Genomic DNA, 21825 nt, shown 5'->3' with positions numbered 1-21825 from the left:
AAACAGAAATTTCTTTTCAAAAATCTTTTGTATGGATGGATTTAAAAATATCTGCATCCATTTGCTTTATCAGTACAGTTAAGCTTGTTTTTGTTTATACAGTTTTTACTACTAGTAGTAGGCTACAACTAAAATTAATTACAACGGGCTGATGTATTGGTTAATAAAACTGGAGTAAAACTAAAGTAGAACAGAATGATCAGATTGTACTACTGCAGAGTAAAAATAGCAGCTGGAAGGAGGAGAGATGGAGAAGAGGAAGAGAAGGAAAGAGAAGGAAAGAGGAGGAGGAGTAGAAGTAGGAGGAGGAGGAGTCTGTTTGTTGACATCGGACGAAAACGAAAATCAGATGAGTGAAGACTGGTGATAATAACTCCACTTCTCGCCGTCATCGGGACACACAGCCTTGGCGAAAGCTAAGGTAGAGCTCCGGCTGCTGAGCCGTGCACTCAAACACCGCTGACCACTGCTTGTAGCCCGCATTTCCACACACAGCTTTTAGCTAGCGCTAGCCCCACCAGCTAACTTAGCTAACACCATAGCAGGGAAAGTCATCGTTAGCCACAAGCTAATTTGGACGCTGAAGTGCACTGCTGATACCGTATCGGCAAATGAAGGCTTCATTTAGAATAACACGTGTGGCTCTGTGGGATTTTGGGTTGTTGTGAGTGAGTAGTCCAACACTTGTTGTCCGCTTGTCAGCAGCTATGAAGCGTTAGTGCTGTTAAAGTAAATTATTCTACAGTGTTGCTAGCTAGCTGGGTTGCTAACTTAGTGACAGTCTGCTGTCTCCCTCAGGATACAGGGCTATGTATGGTTAGCTAACAAACTCGTAGTACAGACCAAAACACAGCGGGCTGGTGACTAGCTCCGGTTAATCAGCTGCAGCCATTCAGCGTATTATAATTACTGTAAAATGATTTTGTTATTAATGTTGAAACAAGTTGTTGCAAAGTAGGTAACAATAGTTGCTAACAGTAGGCATGACAGCTAACTTAGCTTAGTATGCACAGGTCTGCAGTGTCTGCAAATAGGTGGTCAAAAATGGACATATGGACTGGTTTCTCATGGCAGTGAGGCCTTTTAACAGCAGTATGATCATCAGTTAATTAAACACAAAGCAGACACGGGACATGTAATATAGAAAACAAAAACTGTAACGTCCAGCTAATATCTTTAATGCTGCACTTTGATGTTTAGATCAAATGTACTGTCTTTAATTCCTTGTCTCTCTTTTTATTGCATACATTGTTTATTTTTTTTCATTGTCACATATTCCCTATGAGGATATATAATAACCTAAAACATTAATGTTTACCTGCAGTGATTGACAAAGATAGTAATAAAATCAAGCAGACAATAGCTTATTGTGCTATTTATAATTAGTGTCTTCATGTGCACTATTTGTATTTAAATCACACTGTTCCTGACCCTTGACTTTGATCAGTGCTCGCCTCTTAAGGTCCCCTGCACTGCCCTGTCTTTGATCTACGCCGGAGAGGAGGAGGCTAACATGGCAGCCAAAGCAGGAGACAACCCTGAGAGCCTCATGACTCTGGCCACGGTCTTCTGCCTGAGGAACCTCAGGAAGACCATGTGCTACCAGGGGTTCAGGAACAAGGTCTGCCTGCGCTCAGACATCTTCCTTCCCAGCGAAATCTGCGACAAGCTGGTCAACACGTACGTGAAGAGATATGTCGCTGAGATGTTAATCTGATTTCTGAATATTCAGTATTTCAAACTATTCTGTGTTTATTAAGATGTTGCAGGTTATCCATGTTTCTTTTGTTTGTTTGTTGAAACAGATATATGGAGTTGGTCCACACAGACAGTAACTTTGAACCAGAGGAGAACTTCTTCCAGCTGTTCTCAGACCCTCGAAGCACCAGACTGACCAGGGTACAGCTGAGAGAAGACTTTGTACATGACAGAGATCTGGAGGCAATTAGAAAACAGGTGGGATGCCACAAACTAATTTTTCAGAATAAGCTGATGACACCTTGAGTAGAACATTTTCATTTTCCAGTTCACCTCTGTGGAGAATCTCAACTAGAAAACTTGAATTCAATCAGACCCCTCAGGTTATAATAACATTCTATTTATCAACTGAACTATAGAGACACAACGGCCCTCATTTATCAAACGAACGTACGGCAGAAAACCGTGCGTACGACCGTTTCCACGCAAGCTTCGGCATTTATCAATTTGGACGTGAGCGGACGCTACGATCAGATCTCACGTAAGGTCTGAGCTCGTGTACGCAAATCTGAATTTGCGGTGCAGCACAGCAAAATCTGGCTGAGTCTGAAAATAATTATTAAACAAACCTCAGCTGTCATTAGCATAAACAGTCACATATTTAGAACAGATCAAAACGGATTCTTAAAACGAATAAAACAATATAAAAAAAAATTTGAATTTTAAAAAAGCCCACGTTTTTTACTGATACCACTTTTTTGTACAATAAAACAATATGAGAGGCTAAATAGCCTAACATGACATCTAATTATTGCACATTAAAATTTGAAATAATAATAAATACAAGCAGAAATATGTGTTTGCAAATTAACTCATGGCAAAATTGTGTAATTGTTTTTTGTTTTTTCCGATGGGTATGACACAACTGGAACAACAATTAAAAGCATCTAGTGAGATAATCATTGTTGCACTGTGGTTGGTCAGATGTTTACTCACTCCCTTATTTAAACAGATGCTTTGGCAGTTATCAAATCATAACGATGGCAGATTTACTCGTTTTGGAGGAACAATACGCGCGTGTCAGACGTGAGCGCGTTTTCAGAGACCGCAGGGATCTCCAGATTGCTGGGTTTCCAAATTTGGTTGGAGCAATTGATTGCACTCATGTGCGTCTGAAGGCACCATCCATGAATGATTACGCATTCATCAATCGCAAAAACTACCACTCTATAAATGTACAGGTGATTTGTGATGCCAAGCTTTCACTTTTAAACGTGGTGGCCTGGGGACACACACGATTCTTTTATTTTTCAAAACAGCTGTGTTGGCGCGCGGCTGCAGGAGGCGGCACTGCAGAGCCAAACTCATCTCCGTCACCCTCTTCCACACAGCGGTTTTATGAGCTCCTTTGATCCCGCTCTTCAGACTGCCAAAAAGCACATCCTTATTCTGCGCCACCTCGGATGTCAGGATGTCGATCTCCATCTCTGAAAAGTTTCGTTTTTCGCCAGTAACTTTTCTCTCCATGTTTGACCTTAGTGGGCGAGGCCTCCGAACCAGGAATATTTAAGGGCGTAACATGTTAATGACGATCGAATTCAGCCGCCGCATTTATCAAGACCCGATCATTCGTACGCTGGGATTGGTCAGATACGAATGTTTCATGAATCACACGTGTATCCTATCGTACGACCAATTCTGCGCTCAGATCTGCGCCTGTTTTCACGCAATCTTGATAAATGAGGGCCAATGACACTAGTAGACTGTGTGTATGATGACATAACACAAGCAGTCTTATTATTTGAAAATGAAAACTGGTGATTTTGAAGGTATTCATTTAAATAAGTGTGTGAAGTCCATCTGACTGTACCTTCTTACAGTCAGACTCACTGCAGGAGCACAAGTCTTTTAAACAGCTGAGGCCTATTTAGAAAAGCAGCAAAGCTGTCAACAAAGGGGATTCTCTGCTGGTGCAAAAACCGTTTAGACAGATATGGAGTTGGTGGAAATTACTGATTTTCATGTCACCAAAATGGGAGATAATCACCTGTTGCCTGATGGGTGTCCAGCAGACACAGTCTTTGAGCTCAGCCTGTTGACCTTTGATGTCATTGGTGCCAACATGAACAACAACTGCAGAGGTAGAGTTATTTTGTCAGTTGCAAAGCGGTTGGTTTTATATGCTTTATATAAGCATCTGGACATCAGAGTCTGGCCACCGAGCACCGCAATGTGATGAACCATAGAGGTGCCAACAAGCAGTGAGGCCGGGCGCTGGACCTGAGTGTGCACGCCTGACCACCTGGGGGCATGGCAGTGGTGAGGTTCAGCCTCCTGAAAACTCAGGATGTGAAATTTGTCCGCCAGCGAGAAGTTCAGAAGTGATGGAGGGGGCAGACGGGTGCTTTGCAACATGTTTACCCTGTTGGCTACAAACCAGTGCGCCGGTTTCATCTTCAACATCGTCATTGACTGTGATCCCGCAGACAGCTAACACCCCTCAGTTTACAGTCAGGGGTGTGAGGAGTGTGATGTTCTTTAACTCGTTTTGTCAAAGCTTTTACTAACTCAACCGAGTCTGTAGTGTGTAGTGTGTGTGCAGCCGACCACCACTTACCTTACAGCCACCTATTTTACATCCATCAGTAGAACATTCAGATGTGACGGGATCCACTTCTCCTTTTGTCTGGACTAGATCTGGAGGAAAAAATCCATCCGTATTTTCTGAACCATCCTTTTTATGCTTTCTCATCACAACAGTTTCATTTTCTTCAGTTTTCTCTTCATCGGTTGATCTGGAGCGCACTGCAAAGAGAGTGTTTCAATGTGTGGTGTACATTCTGTAACCGTGTCGGTGTTGTGAATATGAGAGTACATGCATGTTCTGGAATGACTGGATTGTCCCGCATGGTCCCCAAGTTCACCGAGCAGAAGGAAGAAGTACAACCACCCTTTCACTCCCCATGGCTTTCCACCTCCTTTCTGATCTGTACCTTGAAGCATGGATCCATTTTGTTCTGCCCTGGATGTTAAGAGCTGTTGAAGTTGTCAGCAGCACCTGGAACAGTCTTTTCCACCTGGGAGACCTTGTCTTTGTCCAGAGGTCTTATTAATACAAAATCACCTCTGTGAAACAGATGAAAAGGCTCCTCGGATGGATGGATGGATGGATGGATGGATGGATGGATAGATACTTTATTTTTATAATTTATTATTATTCACATTTGACAAATAGGCGAGATACAGAATCTCTAGATGATGCGACGCAGCCAAATTTATCATTCATGAATCGTAATCGAGATAATGCTTTGAAATAATTATATTGCATTGATTTGAAGTCATATCGCCCAGCACTACATCGAGCCATGTTAGACCTGTTGCCATCATCTCTTGACCTGAGCTCTGTGGATGATTAGAGACTGGAAGGTGGCAGCTGAAAATCTTCTAGGTCATGTTTTACCACTGTAAACAGATACTGGCTGTCTGGACGCAAAGAACAAAATACTGTGCAGTGTGTGGATTTGGAGGGCATTGAGGCAAGAATTAAATTGGTATCTGGCCCAAGCTTAATTGGAGCTTAATGAGTTCTTTGTTTTTTGCCGGTGTCATTACCGGACGGCTCGCTTACTACACGCGCCAGACTCATGCGGTTTTGTATTTCTCTGTAATGTAGCTCTGTGTTAGCAATGTTTCTTTTTCAGATGCCCCCCAAAAACATGTGTTTACCTGATTTAATTTAATACCATAAACATACAATGACTAGTCGGCCAGGAAAAGTATTTGGTTGGGGGCTAATATATATTTAATAATATATATATTAATATATATGTATATTTATTTATAGACTCATGTAGTTATTCATTCTCTTTTCAGAGGCTGTTGTTGTTGCCGAGGCTTCTACAACCAAATATCAGTGAAGGCTGCTGATAATTGTGTTTTGCTTTTTTGTGTGTGTGTTTTTGTTGTTTCTTTGTGCATAGCTTTGGACATTTTATCAAAATATTCTGGTTTTACAAAATTGTAATATTGTAAATTCAGGGATGCCAATAGATGTGAAAAGCCATTTTCTCATTTTAAAGCAGATACTGTGATAAAGTTTGTCAGTCAACCTGTAGCTGCTGTCAGTGTGTTGCTCACTGATCACTTCAGTAATTATTTCCTCTGGTGTGTTTTTCTAGGACCTGATTGAGCTCCATCTCACCTACTGCAACAACCTGTCGTCCCGCAGCCTGAAAACTCTCACCTGCTTCCGCGAGACCTTGGTGTCTCTTTGTCTTTTCGGCTGCAGCCACATCTTCTACAGGAGGGGCGGCGCCCCGCTCGCCTGCAATGAAGACACAGAGGACGAGGAGGACGAGAGCCCCGCCTCCAGGCAAGCGTTAGAGACAGACTTTAACTTCCAGGGGTTCAACCGCCTCAGACTGCTCAACCTGGGGGGCCTACCTGACGAAGTGGATGCTGAGACCCTGCTCAAACCCCTGAAGTCACTCACCTCACTAGATCTGTCTAATGTTACGTTGGTGGGAACAGCTTTTCTCTGCCAGTGGAAAGACAGACTGGCCTCTCTGGTCCTCTACAACCTGGACCTGTCGGAGGAGTTGGTCAGTACAGTGGTGCAGCTTGTTAATCTCAGGTAAGGAGGGACAGGGCTTTCAGTTCTTTGTAGCCTCATCCCATTCATCCAACTCAAAATGAAATGATCCACTGGTACTGAATTTAAACATAGGAGATAGGACAGGAGGATTCTGAGGAGGGATGACTGAAAATGAGGTAGTACCAGCTTATGTAGGTTTAATACTTTTTCGGTTAATTGCCCAGCTATAGGTGCTCCTGTATGCTTCCTGTAGATTAACTGACAGCAGCCTCCTCAGTTTCAGAGAGAAAATGCCAACTCACACATAGCTCGTACAGGCATGTGTACATTATTCATGGCGGAGAGTCCGCGCGCAGCTGTAGCAGAGAAGGCTCATTTACCATGCTGTCCAACCAAATCAGACGACGTCCATAGTTTGCTGGAGGTAGAGCAGAGGATGAAGTGTATTACACTGAGCATTAGAGTACGAAGCATCAAACTACACTGCAATGGAAACAGTCACAATATTATCTTCATATATGATCCAACGGTTACATTATGTGAGTGTAAGAAAAGCTGTGGTAAGAAAAAGTCAGCGAAACTTTGTAATTATCTTCATTTGTGTCTAAATTTGTTCTAAAATATGATCAGATCTTCATCTAAGTTACAATAATGAACACATTCTAGTTGAACTAATAACACAAATCTTATTGAAAACATGATTCAAACTTTCTCAGTGTAGCTGGAAATAGTGTGTGAAGCCCTCGACTAATGACATGAACAGAAGCTAGCTGGAGTCAGCATTTATCAGACCTGGAGTCAGTCAGTGAAACCAGATTGGAGGTTTTGGGTTAGAGACACTTTGACAAGAAAAATCAGCTGATGTGAACCAGGCCTCACAACAAAGATCTCAGAGACTGAGGATGAAGAAGAGATGATGAGCATGAAGCTGAGACAGTCTCAGAGTTTAGCTCTTCATCAGCCCACAGTTAAACAAACTGTCTGTAAATGGAGATGTTTCAGTTCTGTGGCTACTCTCCCTAGAAGTGGACGTCCAGCTCAGATGACTCCAACAGCTCAACACAAACGATCTATGTTCACCCCCAGCTTTTTTACCCTTTTTTTACCCCAGTTTTTAACCATATTAATATGTAAATGTGCAGATATGTAGTTCCCTTTACATGTCCTCGAATCATTTTAAAACTTGTCACTGTCCTCCAAACTTCAGGCATCTGGACGTGTCGCGGGAGAGCAGGCGGACCTCTAAGTTTAAGATGACCAGGAAGATCCTGACGGTGGTCGTGCAGCGTCTGGTCAACTTGGTGTCACTGGACATCTCAGGTCACATCATGCTGGACAACAGCACAGTTCCGCACTTTGATGAAGCTATGGGGCGACCCAGGTGGGTGACTAACTGAGAAGCATACATTGGTACGTCTGATTCGGGGGAACATATCAATGAGCCACGCTGTTCTTTGTTTCAGCATTGAGCCGTGCAAGAGCAGCATCTATCCTTTCCAGGAACTGAAGAGGCCCCTGCAGTTCCTGGGCTTATATGACACCACCCTCTGTAACGTGACACACATCCCTGCTTACAAGGTACCAGACACACACAGACCAGTTTTTAGTCTCCTAATATTATATATGCTTCCGATTCCGCTCTTCCACTTCTGGACTAGTTGACAATTGGATGATGAGGTGAAGTCCTTTTTGCCACCTGATCCAGATGCTTCCAAACATTCCTATTGCCACTGTTTCAATACAGTGTTTTATTTCTTTTTTATTATGTAGAAATGTGACGTTCAGTGTCAACAGCAATTTAAAAAACATAAGTCATAAGTGTGAAGGACATTCAGAACAGGGAGTGTGCAAGGATTCAGAAAGTCTTCTTTTGTAATTAAGGTTAGGGGTGAACACTCTCACTTTGGTCTATGATTTACTTTTCAAATGAATCTTAAAGATCCCATCATCAAAAATTTTTATTTAGCCAATTATATTTAGATACTGAAATGTAAAAGTTCAATCGCTGCTAACCAGACCATGTTAACAGCTAATAATGAATCTGAGGGGTCACAAGAAGATTGGTGGGATAAAAAATTTTAATAATGTTATTATCTGATTGAACTTTTAGCTTTTTGCTTGTGAAATTCCGGATCCTTTCACCTGTTCAGGCCTCAACGGTTTCCCCTCTTTCAAGTGAAACAGTCCAAGAAGGAAAAAGCAGTCTTTGATTGGACTGTTGGAGGCGACACCTGTGATGATGAAGTAGTAGAAAACAAAAAGACTGACTCCAAGCAGACATGAACACAAGATATGAAATACAGTTGATCTTAGGTTACGGGTTCAAGAAAACTGGTCAGATAGAAAACAGGATAACTGTAACTGAAATACATCTTTAGTTCTTTCTTCTAACATTAGTCGGTGCACATGATGGTGATCTATCAGAACATATAACAGGTCAGTCAACAGTAAAGGGTTCAGTGTAGGAGAGCAGGGATTGAAATGGAAAAATTAATTCTTTGTTGCTTTTTCAGGTGACTGGATCAAAGAATGAAGACCAGGTCCTGAATGCTATTGAAGCTTACACAGAGTTTCGCCCTGAACTGGCCCACAGAGCCATCAATCAGCTGTTTGACATTGCCAGGATACAACACTGCAGCCAGCTGCTCCGAGCTCTGCAGGTACGATGGATTTCTGTCTGGTTGTTGTCTGATGGAGGGGAGATAAAATCTTTCTGCATGTTGTACCTGCAACTCTCTCTCACACCTCTCCGGTAAAACTCTCTGTCCTCGTCCCAGCTCGTCATCGCAGCACTGAAGTGCCATAAATATGATAAGAGCATCCAGGTGACCGGCAGCGCCGCTCTGTTCTACCTGACCAACACAGAGTACCGCAGCGACCAGAGTGTGCGGTTGCGCAGAGAAGTCATTCAAGTGGTGCTGAATGGGATGGAGCAGTACCAGGAGGTCACTGTGAGTACTGTCTGCACATCATCATCATCATCATCATCATCATCATCATCATCTCTGAGGAAGGAGGCTCAGATTTCAGTTTATTTGTTTTAAAAGACAGATATTTTAGTGAAGTGATGATTTAGATATTTGCCTTCACAAGATCACATTTACATTTTCAAAAAAAAACATGATTTCTTATTTTGCATGTCAGTATATCTGATCACACAATAAAAGTGTGTATGTAATACCTGGATATACATCGTGTGCATGTGCAGATGGTTGAGTCATAATACCAGCCAAGCCACATGTGACGCAGCAGCCTGATGAAGGGGGCGTGTCATCCTGCAGTCCTCTCCTCCTCATCTTCACGCCTAAATACACAGGTTGTGAATGCTGCGAGTGTTAGCTAGTATCAGTGTTGACCTTCTATACTAGTAGCCCTGTAACCAGAGATGCAGCCTCTGGTTACAAGGTGAAAGCAGTCTGGTGAGGAAGAAGTGCTCTACAAAGTCTAGTTCTTTAATATTGTAATCTTAAGAAAACATAAAACATGAGCTTGTTATATAGCTGATGAATGACATATTTTATACACCGCTTAATCAAAGTGTATCAAATATTTGCCATCAGATCAGCTGTTGGTTCTGTTGGATCTACACTGTTTTCATTTATTAACCGTCCTCTGTTTGACCTTGTGTCCCCTCCCCAGGTCCAGAGGAACTGCTGCCTGACTCTGTGTAACTTCAGTATTCCAGAGGAGCTGGAGTTCCAGTACAGTCGGGTCAACCAGCTGCTACTGAAAATCCTGGAGCCGGCCAGGCAGGACGAGTCCATCCAGAGAATCGCTGTTCACCTCTGTAACGCTTTGGTCTGTCAGGTGGACAACCATCACAAGGAAGCTGTGGGAAAGATGGGATTTGTTAAGGTAATAAACTTTGTTCAACTTTCTCCTCTTCATGACAGATGTCCAGTTTAAACAGCTGTTCTTTGAGGTCAAGTGTCAGGACAGTTAGAAGACACCAATTCTTTTTGCTCTATGGAGAGCTGCAGGAATGAGTCTTAAAACTCAGAAATTAGTTCCATATTAGCACTTCCTGTTCCCTCGTCCTGAAGTTTATGGGTTTTTGATTAAGTGAATGAAATAACGTCTGTAGTTAACACAAGCTCAAGACATTTTTAGCTTTTATTCTATGAATAAAAAATACGTCAATAAATACCCAAATCCTGATTTCTTTAAGCTTCAGCATGTCTTATAAAAGGCTGGTTGCTAACATGGGGCTGAATGAGACCACAGTTATGTTTATACTCACACTGTACATCATCTTTTACACCTTAATAACAAGCCTTTTACCTTGTTTTGTCATAGTGTTACTACCTGTGTGACATCACCCTGAGGATCTCAGCTCCTGATAATAATTTTTTTTTAAATTGAATTCATTATACACAAACTTTATTCTTTTTTCTCATTTTCAGACAATGTTGAATTTAATTCAGAAGAAGCTACAGGACAGAATGGTGAGTCTCTGTTTTACTCCTGCATCATTTCAGTTCTAAGTTGTATTGCTTTATCTGCATAAATCTTGTCTGGCACTTTACTCAGTGGATGATTATGAATTTTGGTGCAGTCTGTTATGAATAATTTATCATTATTTAAATGCAGACTTATCATGATTCCAGTATTGAATGTAATATTGTGTGTGTGTGTGTGTGTGTGTGTGTGTGTGTGTGTGTGTGTGTGTGTGTGTGTGTGTGTGTGTGTGTGTGTGTGCTTGTGTGTGTGCTTGTGTGTGTGCTTGTGTGTGTGCTTGTGTGTGTGTGTGTTTCCCCTCAGTGTGACCAGGTGATGGAGTTTTCCTGGAGCGCTCTGTGGAACATCACTGATGAGACACCTGACAACTGTCAGATGTTTCTCAACTGCCGGGGGATGAGTCTGTTTCTGGAATGTCTACAGGTGAGTCCACAGTCCAGGATAAGTTCCGCACAGTGCATGTTAGAGACAGTGTTGTAGTTGTACAGGATTAAACCTCCTGCTTCTGGACTACTAAAACACTGATCCTCAAATATTTCTACTCTATGATCTCAATCCAGGAGTTTCCAGACAAGCAGGAGCTTCACCGCAACATGCTGGGGCTTCTGGGAAATGTTGCTGAAGTCAAAGCTCTTAGGCCACAGCTGCTCACCCCACAGTTCATCACTGTGTTCAGGTAAGAGAGGAGTGGGTAAAATGGTTCTTCAATGATTCTGGTCAGTCTGCCTGTCATCAATAAACTTAAAGACCTATGACAAGTTTACTCGTCAAATGTCTTTGAAACACCAGTGGATATTCTCACCTGCTGCTTGACACAGAGCTCCTGAAGATAATTTAAACAACTTTCTGCTTTTAGATAGGATTAGTATCTAAGATTTGCATGTACTTAATTAGATCATTTACAAACAGTCTTTGTCATAACTCAAACACACTGGTAGCATCTTTCTGTTACATGGTACAGGTTCAACATCACTTGACTATACTTGTTTTTGGTACCAGGTACCTCACTACATCCTCACTACATCCTCACTACAGCCTCACTGCATCCTCACTGCATCCTCACTGCATCCTCACTACAGCCTCACTACAGCCTCACTGCATCCTCACTGCATCCTCACTGCATCCTCACTCAACCTCACTGCATCCTCACTGCATCCTCACTCAACCTCACTACATCCTCACTGCATCCTCACTACAGCCTCACTGCATCCTCACTGCATCCTCACTGCATCCTCACTGCATCCTCACTAAACCTCACTACAGCCTCACTACATCCTCACTGCATCCTCACTACAGCCTCACTACAGCCTCACTGCATCCTCACTGCATCCTCACTCAACCTCACTGCATCCTCACTGCATCCTCACTAAACCTCACTACAGCCTCACTACATCCTCACTGCATCCTCACTACATCCTCATTACAGCCTCACTACATCCTCACTGCATCCTCACTGCATCCTCACTGCATCCTCACCATGTGAAGCAAAAAAAGAAGAAATAGAATCCTTTACATATTTTAACAAACAGCTTGAGTGAATCTAGTGTTTGCAAGTGAGAACTGACTTTTTGCTCTTTCATACAAACTAGAAGTCAGACCTCTTATTAGATATTTTTTCATCCGACCCCCCCACCCACCCACCCACTGTGTGATGCTCTGACAGTAACCTGCTGGACAGTAAGGCAGATGGGATCGAGGTGTCGTACAACGCCTGCGGTGTGCTGTCACACATCATGTTTGATGGGCCGGAGGTTTGGTCTATGGACGAGCCAAGAAGAGACACAGTGATGGACAAGATGTGGGACGCCATCCAGAGCTGGGATGTCAGCTCCCGCCGCAACATCAACTACAGGTTCTGTCCAATGTCTTTGTTAGAGCCATATCAGCGTTGTTTAAACTGTTTCATTTTGTATTATATTAATAATGTATTTTAAACTGTAGTGTGTATGTATTTATATCAAAATGTTGCAATGAGAATTTATTCCTGCTATATGTGATTTCTTTCATAATATTGCTGCAGAGTCCAACCCTCATTTTACTGCTTTGCCTGAAACATAAAATACAATAATATTATTATATATTATTTAAAAAACACCTGAAACACAAAATACAGTAATATAACTGTATTAAAAAAAATCCCCCCCCCAAAAAAAAAAAAAAAAACCTGGGATAATAACATATATTGCGATGTTTGGGCTGGACTGTATCAAGATATTACATTTTGGATAACACATAAGCTTAGATTTAGACAGAGTACAGTTTAAGTCAGTGTAATGTAAATAGGTTTAAAACATACGTTTTTAAAACATATTACTGTAAATAAATTACTAAATAATTAAATGCTTCACATTATCATATCAATCAATGATTATAACCTAGTACCATATATTTAATGACAATATAAAATGTAGAAATTCTCGTGAAGTTTAAAAATTTGTAATCACAAGGTTTTTACATTATTCAGTAATCTTGAAGTCTACAGCCATGACAGTGACTTTGTGAGGCCGTGCTTATGCTAAACTAACATCATATGCTCACAGTGACAGTGTTACCATGCTGGAGTTAACATTTGTTAATAGCAGCTAACATAAAGCACAGCTGAGGCTGATGGGAACGTTAGTTTAGTTTTGCAGATATTAGGTCGTTAGCGTCGGACAAATTCCATGAAATGCAGATGATAAGAAGTATTAGTAGGTAGTAAAAGTTATATTTAATGTAATACATTTTTTTGATTGTAGGTATTTGATTACACTAACATTGTTTGTGAAGTTTCTGATGCATTTATTTTATTAGATGTCTGACTTTACTGAGCAGTGTCTTCTTCTTTGCTGTTTAATGTGAGTTTTTAACTGGAGTCTGGTCTCTCAGGTCGTTTGAGCCCATCCTGAGACTGCTGCCTCAGGGCATCTCTCCGGTCAGTCAGCACTGGGCCACATGGGCTCTCTTCAACCTGGTGTCAGTTTACCGTGAGTATCTGCTTTACACCAGGCATCACATTCAGTCTTTACATCCTCAGAAGAGTCCTGAAGACTCTGACACTTGTGACTGTAAACCTGTGTTTGACTTAGAGCTTGCTTATATTAGACCAGAACAACACACTATTACATATTTGGGTTGTGACACATTCATATTATTATCTACTGTGATCCAACATCACTTGTTACTAACATTTTGTCTAAATTGTGTTGTATACAGTAATACACAGGTGTAATTCTCAAGTCTTTCTCTTTCATTTATTTGTGGCTGCAGCGAGTAAATACTGCCCCCTGCTGATAAAAGAAGGAGGAATAAGTCTCCTGGAGAAAGTTCTGGAACTGGACAGTTCACAGCCAGAAACCAAGGACATGGCCAGGTAGGACTGACAGCTCTCTGTACAAACTGCTTCACCCTCACCTCTGCGTACTGCTCACACTTGTTAGTGCTCTGGTAGGAAGCTTCTGATTAATAACATCAAATCTACAGCTGATGATTCAGTCGTAGGCCAAGAAGTGTGAAGACTTCATTTCCCTGGTTTTAGATTCTCTCATGTATATATTATATTATATGTAGTAAAGACAGTGATTAGAGGTGTTGGTCCATAGCTCATGTATTAATGCTGCAGTGATCTACGCACACACACAGACGCTTTAGTAGTAATTTGGTCCAGATACAGAAAAACGTACCTATTGTTTCCTTTTAGTTCAGGTGTGTGTCATTTTCACAAATATTCTGTCGGTAGGTTCCATGTTCTCCTCCACACAGATCACATGAATGCAAAATATCTGTTTTGGACATTTTCATTGAGGTTTGTTCATCTGTGGTTTTCATGGTCAGAATGAGCGGCTGCAGGAAACGAACGGCTGACACTATAATTAAGAGCAGAGGCAATTGAGAGTTTAGAAACATGACTTCTTTTCCCAGAATCACATACCAGAGTGTGTACACACACACACACACACACACACACACACACACACACACACACATTTGCTTGGTCCAGACCATGGTTATCTCTCACCTCGACTACTGCAATGCTCTTCTGACAGAAGTCAAACGCTTACAGATGGTCCAGAATGCAGCAGCCTGTCTGGTCTTTGATCAGCCTGAAGGGTCACATGACACTCGACCTCCGCAAACTACAGATTGCCCGCCTGAATCAGATTCAGTCACTAATGCAGCCTTCAGAGAGACTTCTGGCTCTGCTCCTTCTCATCCACTGTGTTCCTCTAATGAATGTGGTCTGTCATCACCATCTCTGCACACAGGACGGCCTCAGACGACCTGCTAACATCAGGCTTTTGTCAGTCATGAAAACTGAACAATCTGCATTCATTTTACTAGTTTGCACGGCGGCTAGCACCTCATTGTTTCTCCCTTGCGTTTGTGTGTGTGTGTCCTCTCTGACAAACTCGGGTGGCAGTGTAAAAGGTGTTAATTGCCTTTTTTAGTGGGTTTACCTGCGTTTTAAAAACCTGCTTATACCTGTTAATTTTGGTGTAAAAAGTTTATAACCAGCTCTCACTATGAACTTTCATTGCACTTCTTCACCTGATCTCCTTCACTAATTAAAAAGATGTAGTGCTTAGTTCTTACACCGAGGTCTCTAGTGCTCTGAAGCTTCAGTGGTGAACCTCACTGTAAGTCTCTCTGGATTAAAGCGTCTGAGTAAATGTGTAAATGTAAATGTAGCTGTAGTTGCTTGGATGCTACAACTTGAATGGTGAGAAAAGCTCGGAGAGCATCACCCTTCATTATAGACACTAGTGAAGTGAAGGGTGTGTTGAGAAATCTTTGCCTGTGTAATGTAAAATCTGGCATCTTCTTCACTGTGACTGAGAAATATTCTGCTGTAGCAGAGGACAGAGTGCAGTTACTGTAACTGAATACACACCGTGTGTGGTAGAAAGCCCCGGTGTACTTGTAGCTAACTTGAACTGTTTTCATGTTTGCAGGAAAGTGATGGAGCAGTGTGAAAACTTCAAAGAAGACCCCATGGAGACGAACCATGGACAGGAGGTAAACTTTGGACAGAGAGGTTGACCCCACAGGAGCCATGATTCCCAGCAAACATCAAGCAAACCAACCTTAAGGCCCCACCTACCGTCATCACCACAAGGGTCAATTGTGTGCATTCTTCTTCTTCTTCTTCTTATTTTGTAGAGCAGAGCTGAGTCTCTGACCCTGTTTGCAGCAGTTTGGACTGAACCTTAATCTCTGACACATAGGACTTGAGATCTGGTGCATGGAGTTTTGTTGTGAGGGTGATTACCTTTGCTGCACACACACATCTCTTCTGTTAGGACGGGGGTTGTGGGGGTGGGTGACTGTTATCTCTCAGTGTGCGTGTGTGTGTGAGCGTGTGTGCGTGTGTGTGTGTGTGTGTGTCTCAAAGACTTAACAACAGAACAAAACAGTCGGAGTGATGCTTGACTCAGTGGAGGGAACCTGAAGCCCTCGCGAGCTCTCCTCTGTATAACTATGTTTGAATGAACGGCTGAAGGCTGCGTAGTGTCCTGCTCCGCCATTAGAGCTCACAACTCTCACACTGCTCTCTCACACTCACTCATGCTTGTGGGGGCCACTGAGCTGCCACAGATGTACAGTGAATATTAGCCATTATGTGTGTGTAGGCTGCAGAGAAGCATCACACTGATGTTGGCGGGAGGGAAAACTTCCAGACCTTCATGGCACAACGATGGACTTGTTTGTTAAATATGTAAATATTCAGTTTGTCTCATCCTTTTACCGTGTGTATGTTTTATAATATAACTGTAAACACTCATGACTTTACTCTGTATTTAAATTTGTTTAGGTTTGACTGATATATGGTCAGTGATAAGAAACTATACACAGAACACCCCCTCATTCAGTCGTCGTGTAGAAATCCTGGATGCTCTTTAAAGGAACCTTTTAGGTGTAGTTCAACCTGACTCTTGTTTTCAATTGTCTGGCATTTTAGGCTGATTCTTCCGGAAGTAGCGGTGAGCTTCAGCTGTGAGGGAGGTCACAACACACTAAGATGACAAACTATATGGCCAAAAGTATGTGGACACAGTGCAGCGGTTTTCCATGTTTGATTTTTGGAAGCACTTGACTGGCCTGCACAGCGCTCAGCACGACCTTAATCCCATCCAGCAGCTTTGGGATGAACTGGACCACTGACTGTGAGCCAGATCATTTAATATCAGTGCTGCACCTCACTGATGTGTCTGAGTCCTGCAGCCTGAAACCACAAGAGTGGAGGCCGTTCAAGCAGCAGTTTGGGTGTAATGTTCAAAGAGTACTCCACAGATTTAATGTTACACTCCTGTAACAATGTCACTATTTAAAGGAGCTACTTGAAGGTTTTGCTATTGCTACAATGCTAACTTTATCGTTAATAGATGTTTACTTACCAGTCTTGACAAGATCTTCAAACATTGTTGTCTTTACAATACAAGAAATTACAATACGTCCTCTGAGCAGCTACTTCTTCAGTACAGACTGAAGAAGATCTGACCAGGCCGGGGCTAGCTGGTTAGCATGCTAACTTCAGTAGAAGAAAAGAGGTGATAGAAATAGAGGCAAATCAAGAGGGTTGCTTTCCACCTCTGGAGACAGCTGTTGGTGAGCGAAGGAATGAAGTTTGTTGCTGAACTCAAAAAATTTCTTCTAGACTGGTGAGTAAACAACTGTTAATGCTAATGTTAGCTATGTAGCAATAGCAGAACCTTAAAGATCAAAAGGGATCAGAATTGATCGTCTTTTTTTATTCCACTTAGTCCTCTTCCTTGTCAAGACCTTTTTCCTAATTACCCACAATTCAACTCGACCATCAACAGTCTAGTCAGAGATTCAGGTGTGTTATGTTATTAGCAGCTAGTGTAGCCTGGAGCAGAGGTGAGGAGCAGGCTCCGACACGGCTTTGTTTGGGTGTCCGCATACTTTTGGGAATATAGTGTTTGCAGTGTGTTCCCTCAGTGCTCCTTCAAGATTTCACTGATAAATCACTGACTAAAATATACATGAATGTCACAGGCAGCATCTGTTCCGCCTCTCAGCTCATCAGTGCTTCAGGTCAGGGGTCGGGTAAGATGCCAGATAATAACAGAGACCAGGTTGACAGAAACACATGTCCTTTAACACCTGATGGCCCATCAGTTTCACTGGTGGGTCAACATGCTGCTAAGTTACTGCTTCACTTCAATCACAACACTTTTCTCTACAAGCTGATGGGAGAAAATAAAATGGTGCGTTCACATGTTTAAAGCTGAAACTGGAATGATCTGTTCAGGAAGTGACATCCTTACGTTGGGGGGGTGGGGGGGTGGTGGTGATGGACTTTTCACTGTTTGACTGTGAATATAGAAGCTCTCTCAGTTCTCACCTTTGATTTTACCAAACTTGTTCTGGTTTAACTTGACTCTTTTCTCCCAAATCAAAGTTACTCTTAGAGACACCCTGTGGTGTTTTCTTGTGAAAAAAAAAAAAATATAGAAATATATATATTGGGAAGTACAACAGACACCTTAGGAAAGTTGATATAAAGACATCCAGCGGTAAAAACAGCAGGTTTGTTAGTGTGTGCAGTGTAGCAGGAGGTTTGACTCTCAGAGAAACGTTCAGTTAAATAACTTCATAACAATCTGAATCAGCAGGGCCATGAGTGAGTGAACAAAATTCATACTTTTATTTCTATTATTCATCTATCCTTGTTTTTAAAGTAATTAATTGTGCAGAAAACAATGTGAACATCATTATATCCCAGAACCCAGGTTCCCAAAGAGATTTGTTTTACAACAATATTAAACAATTAAACAATGATTCTGTCAATCACAGTTTCATTTTTCTACTATGTTTAAATACAGTTTACTTTAGGTCTGTGCATCGTTGCCTCTGTAATTTAATTTGACTTGAATAAATGAGCTGAATGGACAGTTTGAGCAGGGATTACAGACTCCCTTTACCTCCAGCAGTGAACAGGATCTGGATGGTGGTCTGATCAGGACTCTTTGCTCCTGGTCCAGGGATTCTGAGACTTTAAACTTCCTGCCAGTGAAGGATCCACTGTCGGTCACTTTCTCCTGCAGCTGTAAAACGAGTTGGTTCAGAGGAAACGGCTCAGACATCTTGCACAGTGGTTTGTCATGAAAACACACTGGCTCCACAGTGTGTGTAGCTCCAGCTGGTTCCCAGTATCAGCCTCTGTACAGCGTCTCTTTCTGCATCAATACGGTTAAAGATGACGTGGATGAGTGATGCCTAACTGATCTTTTATAAGCTATTTCATATCAGTTGTATTGGCTTTGACTTCCTGGTTGTCATGTACGGTTCTCTGTGTGTTGATGGGATCTGATCGGTACAGTTCACAGTCACAGTGATAGCTGGTGTTGGAGTGGACAGCTTCATTAGAGACTCACTAAATGTTTCTGTCTGGGATTCAAATGTGCAAACATGAAGAGGATTTCTCATGTGGTCACAACTAAATCAGAAATATCCTGGTGGTGGAGGTGTGCACTTTCTGTAGAGAAAGCAGATGATCTTCATCATCGACTCCAGCACTTCTCTCTGGTTTGAATCATTGTCTCAGTTATTTTCCATGAAGAAAAAGACGTCTTGGGGTGTTGACTCTTCCTGATTATTTATAAAGATGTTTGTGCTGAAAATAAAAAGAATTAAAAAAAAAACAAAAAAAATGAAAGTGAACTTCTGCTTCAGGAGAACTGCTGTGTCACAAACGGTTTCAAGTGTCATCTACTAATTTCATCATGTTTCTGAATCTGTCAACACTCTGTCATTGATTTCTTTTGTAACTGCTGATCCGTGTGAAGAACATTTGATCCAGTGTGGAGTTGCAGTTTTTCCTGATCTAAATAGAACCAGGCCGTTAGTGTAAAGGTATGAATAAGCAATAAAATGGAGTGGTAAAAATGTTATTGTGTTGTTTCTCTCTTTTCACTGCAGCTGCTTAAACTGGGAATACTAACTGATGAAAACACAACTCTGAGCACAAGAAGGTCATTTCCACTGGGGACAGGATCACCTGTACATACCTGTAGACAACATCAGCTCCTGCACAACACACACACAGGACAAACATCTGCATCCATCACAGCACCACACACATCCATCACAACACACACACAGGACAAACATCTGCATCCATCACAGCACAACACACATCCATCACAACACACATCCATCACAACACACACACAGGACAAACATCTGCATCCATCACAACACACACACAGGACAAACATCTGCATCCATCACAGCACAACACATCCATCACAACACACACACAGGACAAACATCTGCATCCATCACAGCACCACACACATCCATCACAACACACACACAGGACAAACATCTGCATCCATCACAGCACCACACATCCATCACAACACACACACAGGACAAACATCTGCATCCATCACAGCACAACACATCCATCACAACACACACACAGGACAAACATCTGCATCCATCACAGCACAACTCACATCCATAACAGCACCACACACATCCATCACAACACACATCCATCACAACACAACACCACACACATCCATCACAACACAACACACATCCATCACAACACACATCCATCACAACACAACTCACATCCATCACAACACAACACACATCCATCACAGCACCACACGCATCCATCACAACACAACACAACACACATCCATCACAACACACATCACTGCATCATTCTAACTGTTTTTTTCCCTCAAGCACATGATCGCCCAGGCTGTGTCCCTCTCTCTCTCTTCTCCTTCCTGTTACTCTCTGCAGGTCCTCCCTCCTCCAGAGCTGCAGAGTCTGGACCTGCAACTGTAAATCAGCTACTGCCCCATGATCCTGTTAACACCTGCTGCTAAACCTGCTAGAATTTACTAGTATAATAATGATAATTATTAATGTTATTACCTGTCACTATTTTTATCAGTAGAAGCACTACAGTTGCCATTACATTACTATTGTTACTGCCGCTACTATCTCTATTATTAATATTGCTATCACTGTACGTTCTTGTTCTTTTCCTCCATGCTCTCTCTCTCTCTCTCTCTCTCTCTCTCTCTCTCTCTCTCTCTCTCTCTCTCTCTCTCTCTCTCTCTCTCTCTCCCTCTCCCTCTCCAACCCAACCGGTCGAGGCAGATGGCCCCACCCACCAAAAGGAAGTCTTTCCTTGCCACTGTCACCTAGTGCTGCTCTTGGTGGGAATTGTTGGGTCTCTGTAAATATTATTATAAATTGAAGGTGTAGACCTGCTCTATTTGGAAAGTGCCTTGAGATAACTTATGTTTTGAATTGGCGCTATACAAATAAAAATTGACTTGACTTGACCTGTAGGAGTCCTCCTCTGTCTGAGATACCAGCCTCCCCTCTCTACATGATGTTACATGAAACAGCAGCCCTCTCACTACGGGACAATTCCTGCTCAGAGAAAATCAGAAAGAGGAGAAGCAGAAAGAGAAAGAAACTTTTCACCCCTAAGATGAGACACCAAACTATTTACAAAGAAATGAACATTTAGTGCAGCAGATAACTGCAGTAATCTTTAAAATGTTGATACAAGCAACAAAATCTGTAGATTTATTCCTCTGGGGCCCTTTTGATATTCCAAAATTTCAAGATGGCCACCGTTTCTGGCATAAGAAACATTTTAGCACAGAATTTTACCCACAGGACATATTTAAATGATTTTGTAATGTAATCCTGTGTTTTAGAGTATGAGGATGTCAAATCCACAACTTAAATTTCCTCAGAGCTTCATGTAATTGAAAACCATTTATCATGAATGATGTACCAAAAAGAGTCGGCAGTCTACTTGTTTAGGCTACTTGTCGTAACATTAGCTCACTAGGCTAACTCGCTAGCACTAGACTAGTTAGCAAGCTTCTTTGTGAATTTTTTTGTGAGTAATATTTTGCTTAAAAAATACTTTTTGACTATTTGATTTTTTTTTACAGTGCACTAAATTTCACCTTCTACATTGTTAAAATGTTTGGTTTGACACCTACATCATTCATATTAGAAAATAGTGGATGAACTGAAAATTTCCCTGCTAGAAATTGCGGCCATCTTGAATTTTCAAGTGGCTG

The 21825-nt window shown here is 41.9% G+C and overlaps 1 protein-coding gene across 4 annotated transcripts; it reads left to right on the top strand.

The window, feature by feature from the left end:
* The first annotated feature begins 294 nt into the window (after positions 1-294).
* Positions 295-19644, top strand: zer1 (zyg-11 related, cell cycle regulator). Of its 4 annotated transcripts, none has more exons than XM_056403684.1 (16): positions 295-421; positions 1463-1680; positions 1806-1956; positions 5877-6331; positions 7500-7673; positions 7756-7870; positions 8806-8952; positions 9070-9243; positions 9932-10147; positions 10696-10737; positions 11054-11173; positions 11311-11426; positions 12414-12602; positions 13619-13716; positions 14000-14102; positions 15682-19644. In XM_056403684.1, the coding sequence occupies exons 2-16, from the start codon at positions 1514-1516 to the stop codon at positions 15767-15769; spliced, it is 2355 nt and encodes a 784-aa protein (XP_056259659.1). In that variant the 5' UTR covers positions 295-421; positions 1463-1513; the 3' UTR covers positions 15770-19644. The 4 variants fall into 4 exon arrangements, with proteins under 4 accessions (XP_056259659.1, XP_056259658.1, XP_056259660.1 ...); XM_056403683.1 differs by having other exon boundaries at positions 308-421; positions 1448-1680; XM_056403682.1 differs by lacking the exon at positions 295-421 and adding an exon at positions 549-668 and having other exon boundaries at positions 1448-1680.
* The last annotated feature ends 2181 nt before the right edge of the window (positions 19645-21825 follow it).

The sequence above is a fragment of the Seriola aureovittata genome, chromosome 18, assembly GCF_021018895.1.
Source record: "Seriola aureovittata isolate HTS-2021-v1 ecotype China chromosome 18, ASM2101889v1, whole genome shotgun sequence".
Classification (NCBI taxonomy): Eukaryota; Metazoa; Chordata; class Actinopteri; order Carangiformes; family Carangidae; genus Seriola; species Seriola aureovittata.
The sequence above is the reverse complement of the archived record's forward strand: the minus strand, read 5'-3'. Positions and strand labels throughout refer to the sequence as shown.

Bases quoted from the DNA above. Each gene is read 5' to 3' on its own strand.
- zer1 (XM_056403684.1), top strand. From the start codon at position 1,514: ATGGCAGCCAAAGCAGGAGACAACCCTGAGAGCCTCATGACTCTGGCC. The intron at 1,681-1,805 runs GTACGTGAAGAG...TTGTTGAAACAG, and splicing joins TGCGACAAGCTGGTCAACAC to ATATATGGAGTTGGTCCACA. The intron at 8,953-9,069 runs GTACGATGGATT...TCCTCGTCCCAG, and splicing joins AGCTGCTCCGAGCTCTGCAG to CTCGTCATCGCAGCACTGAA.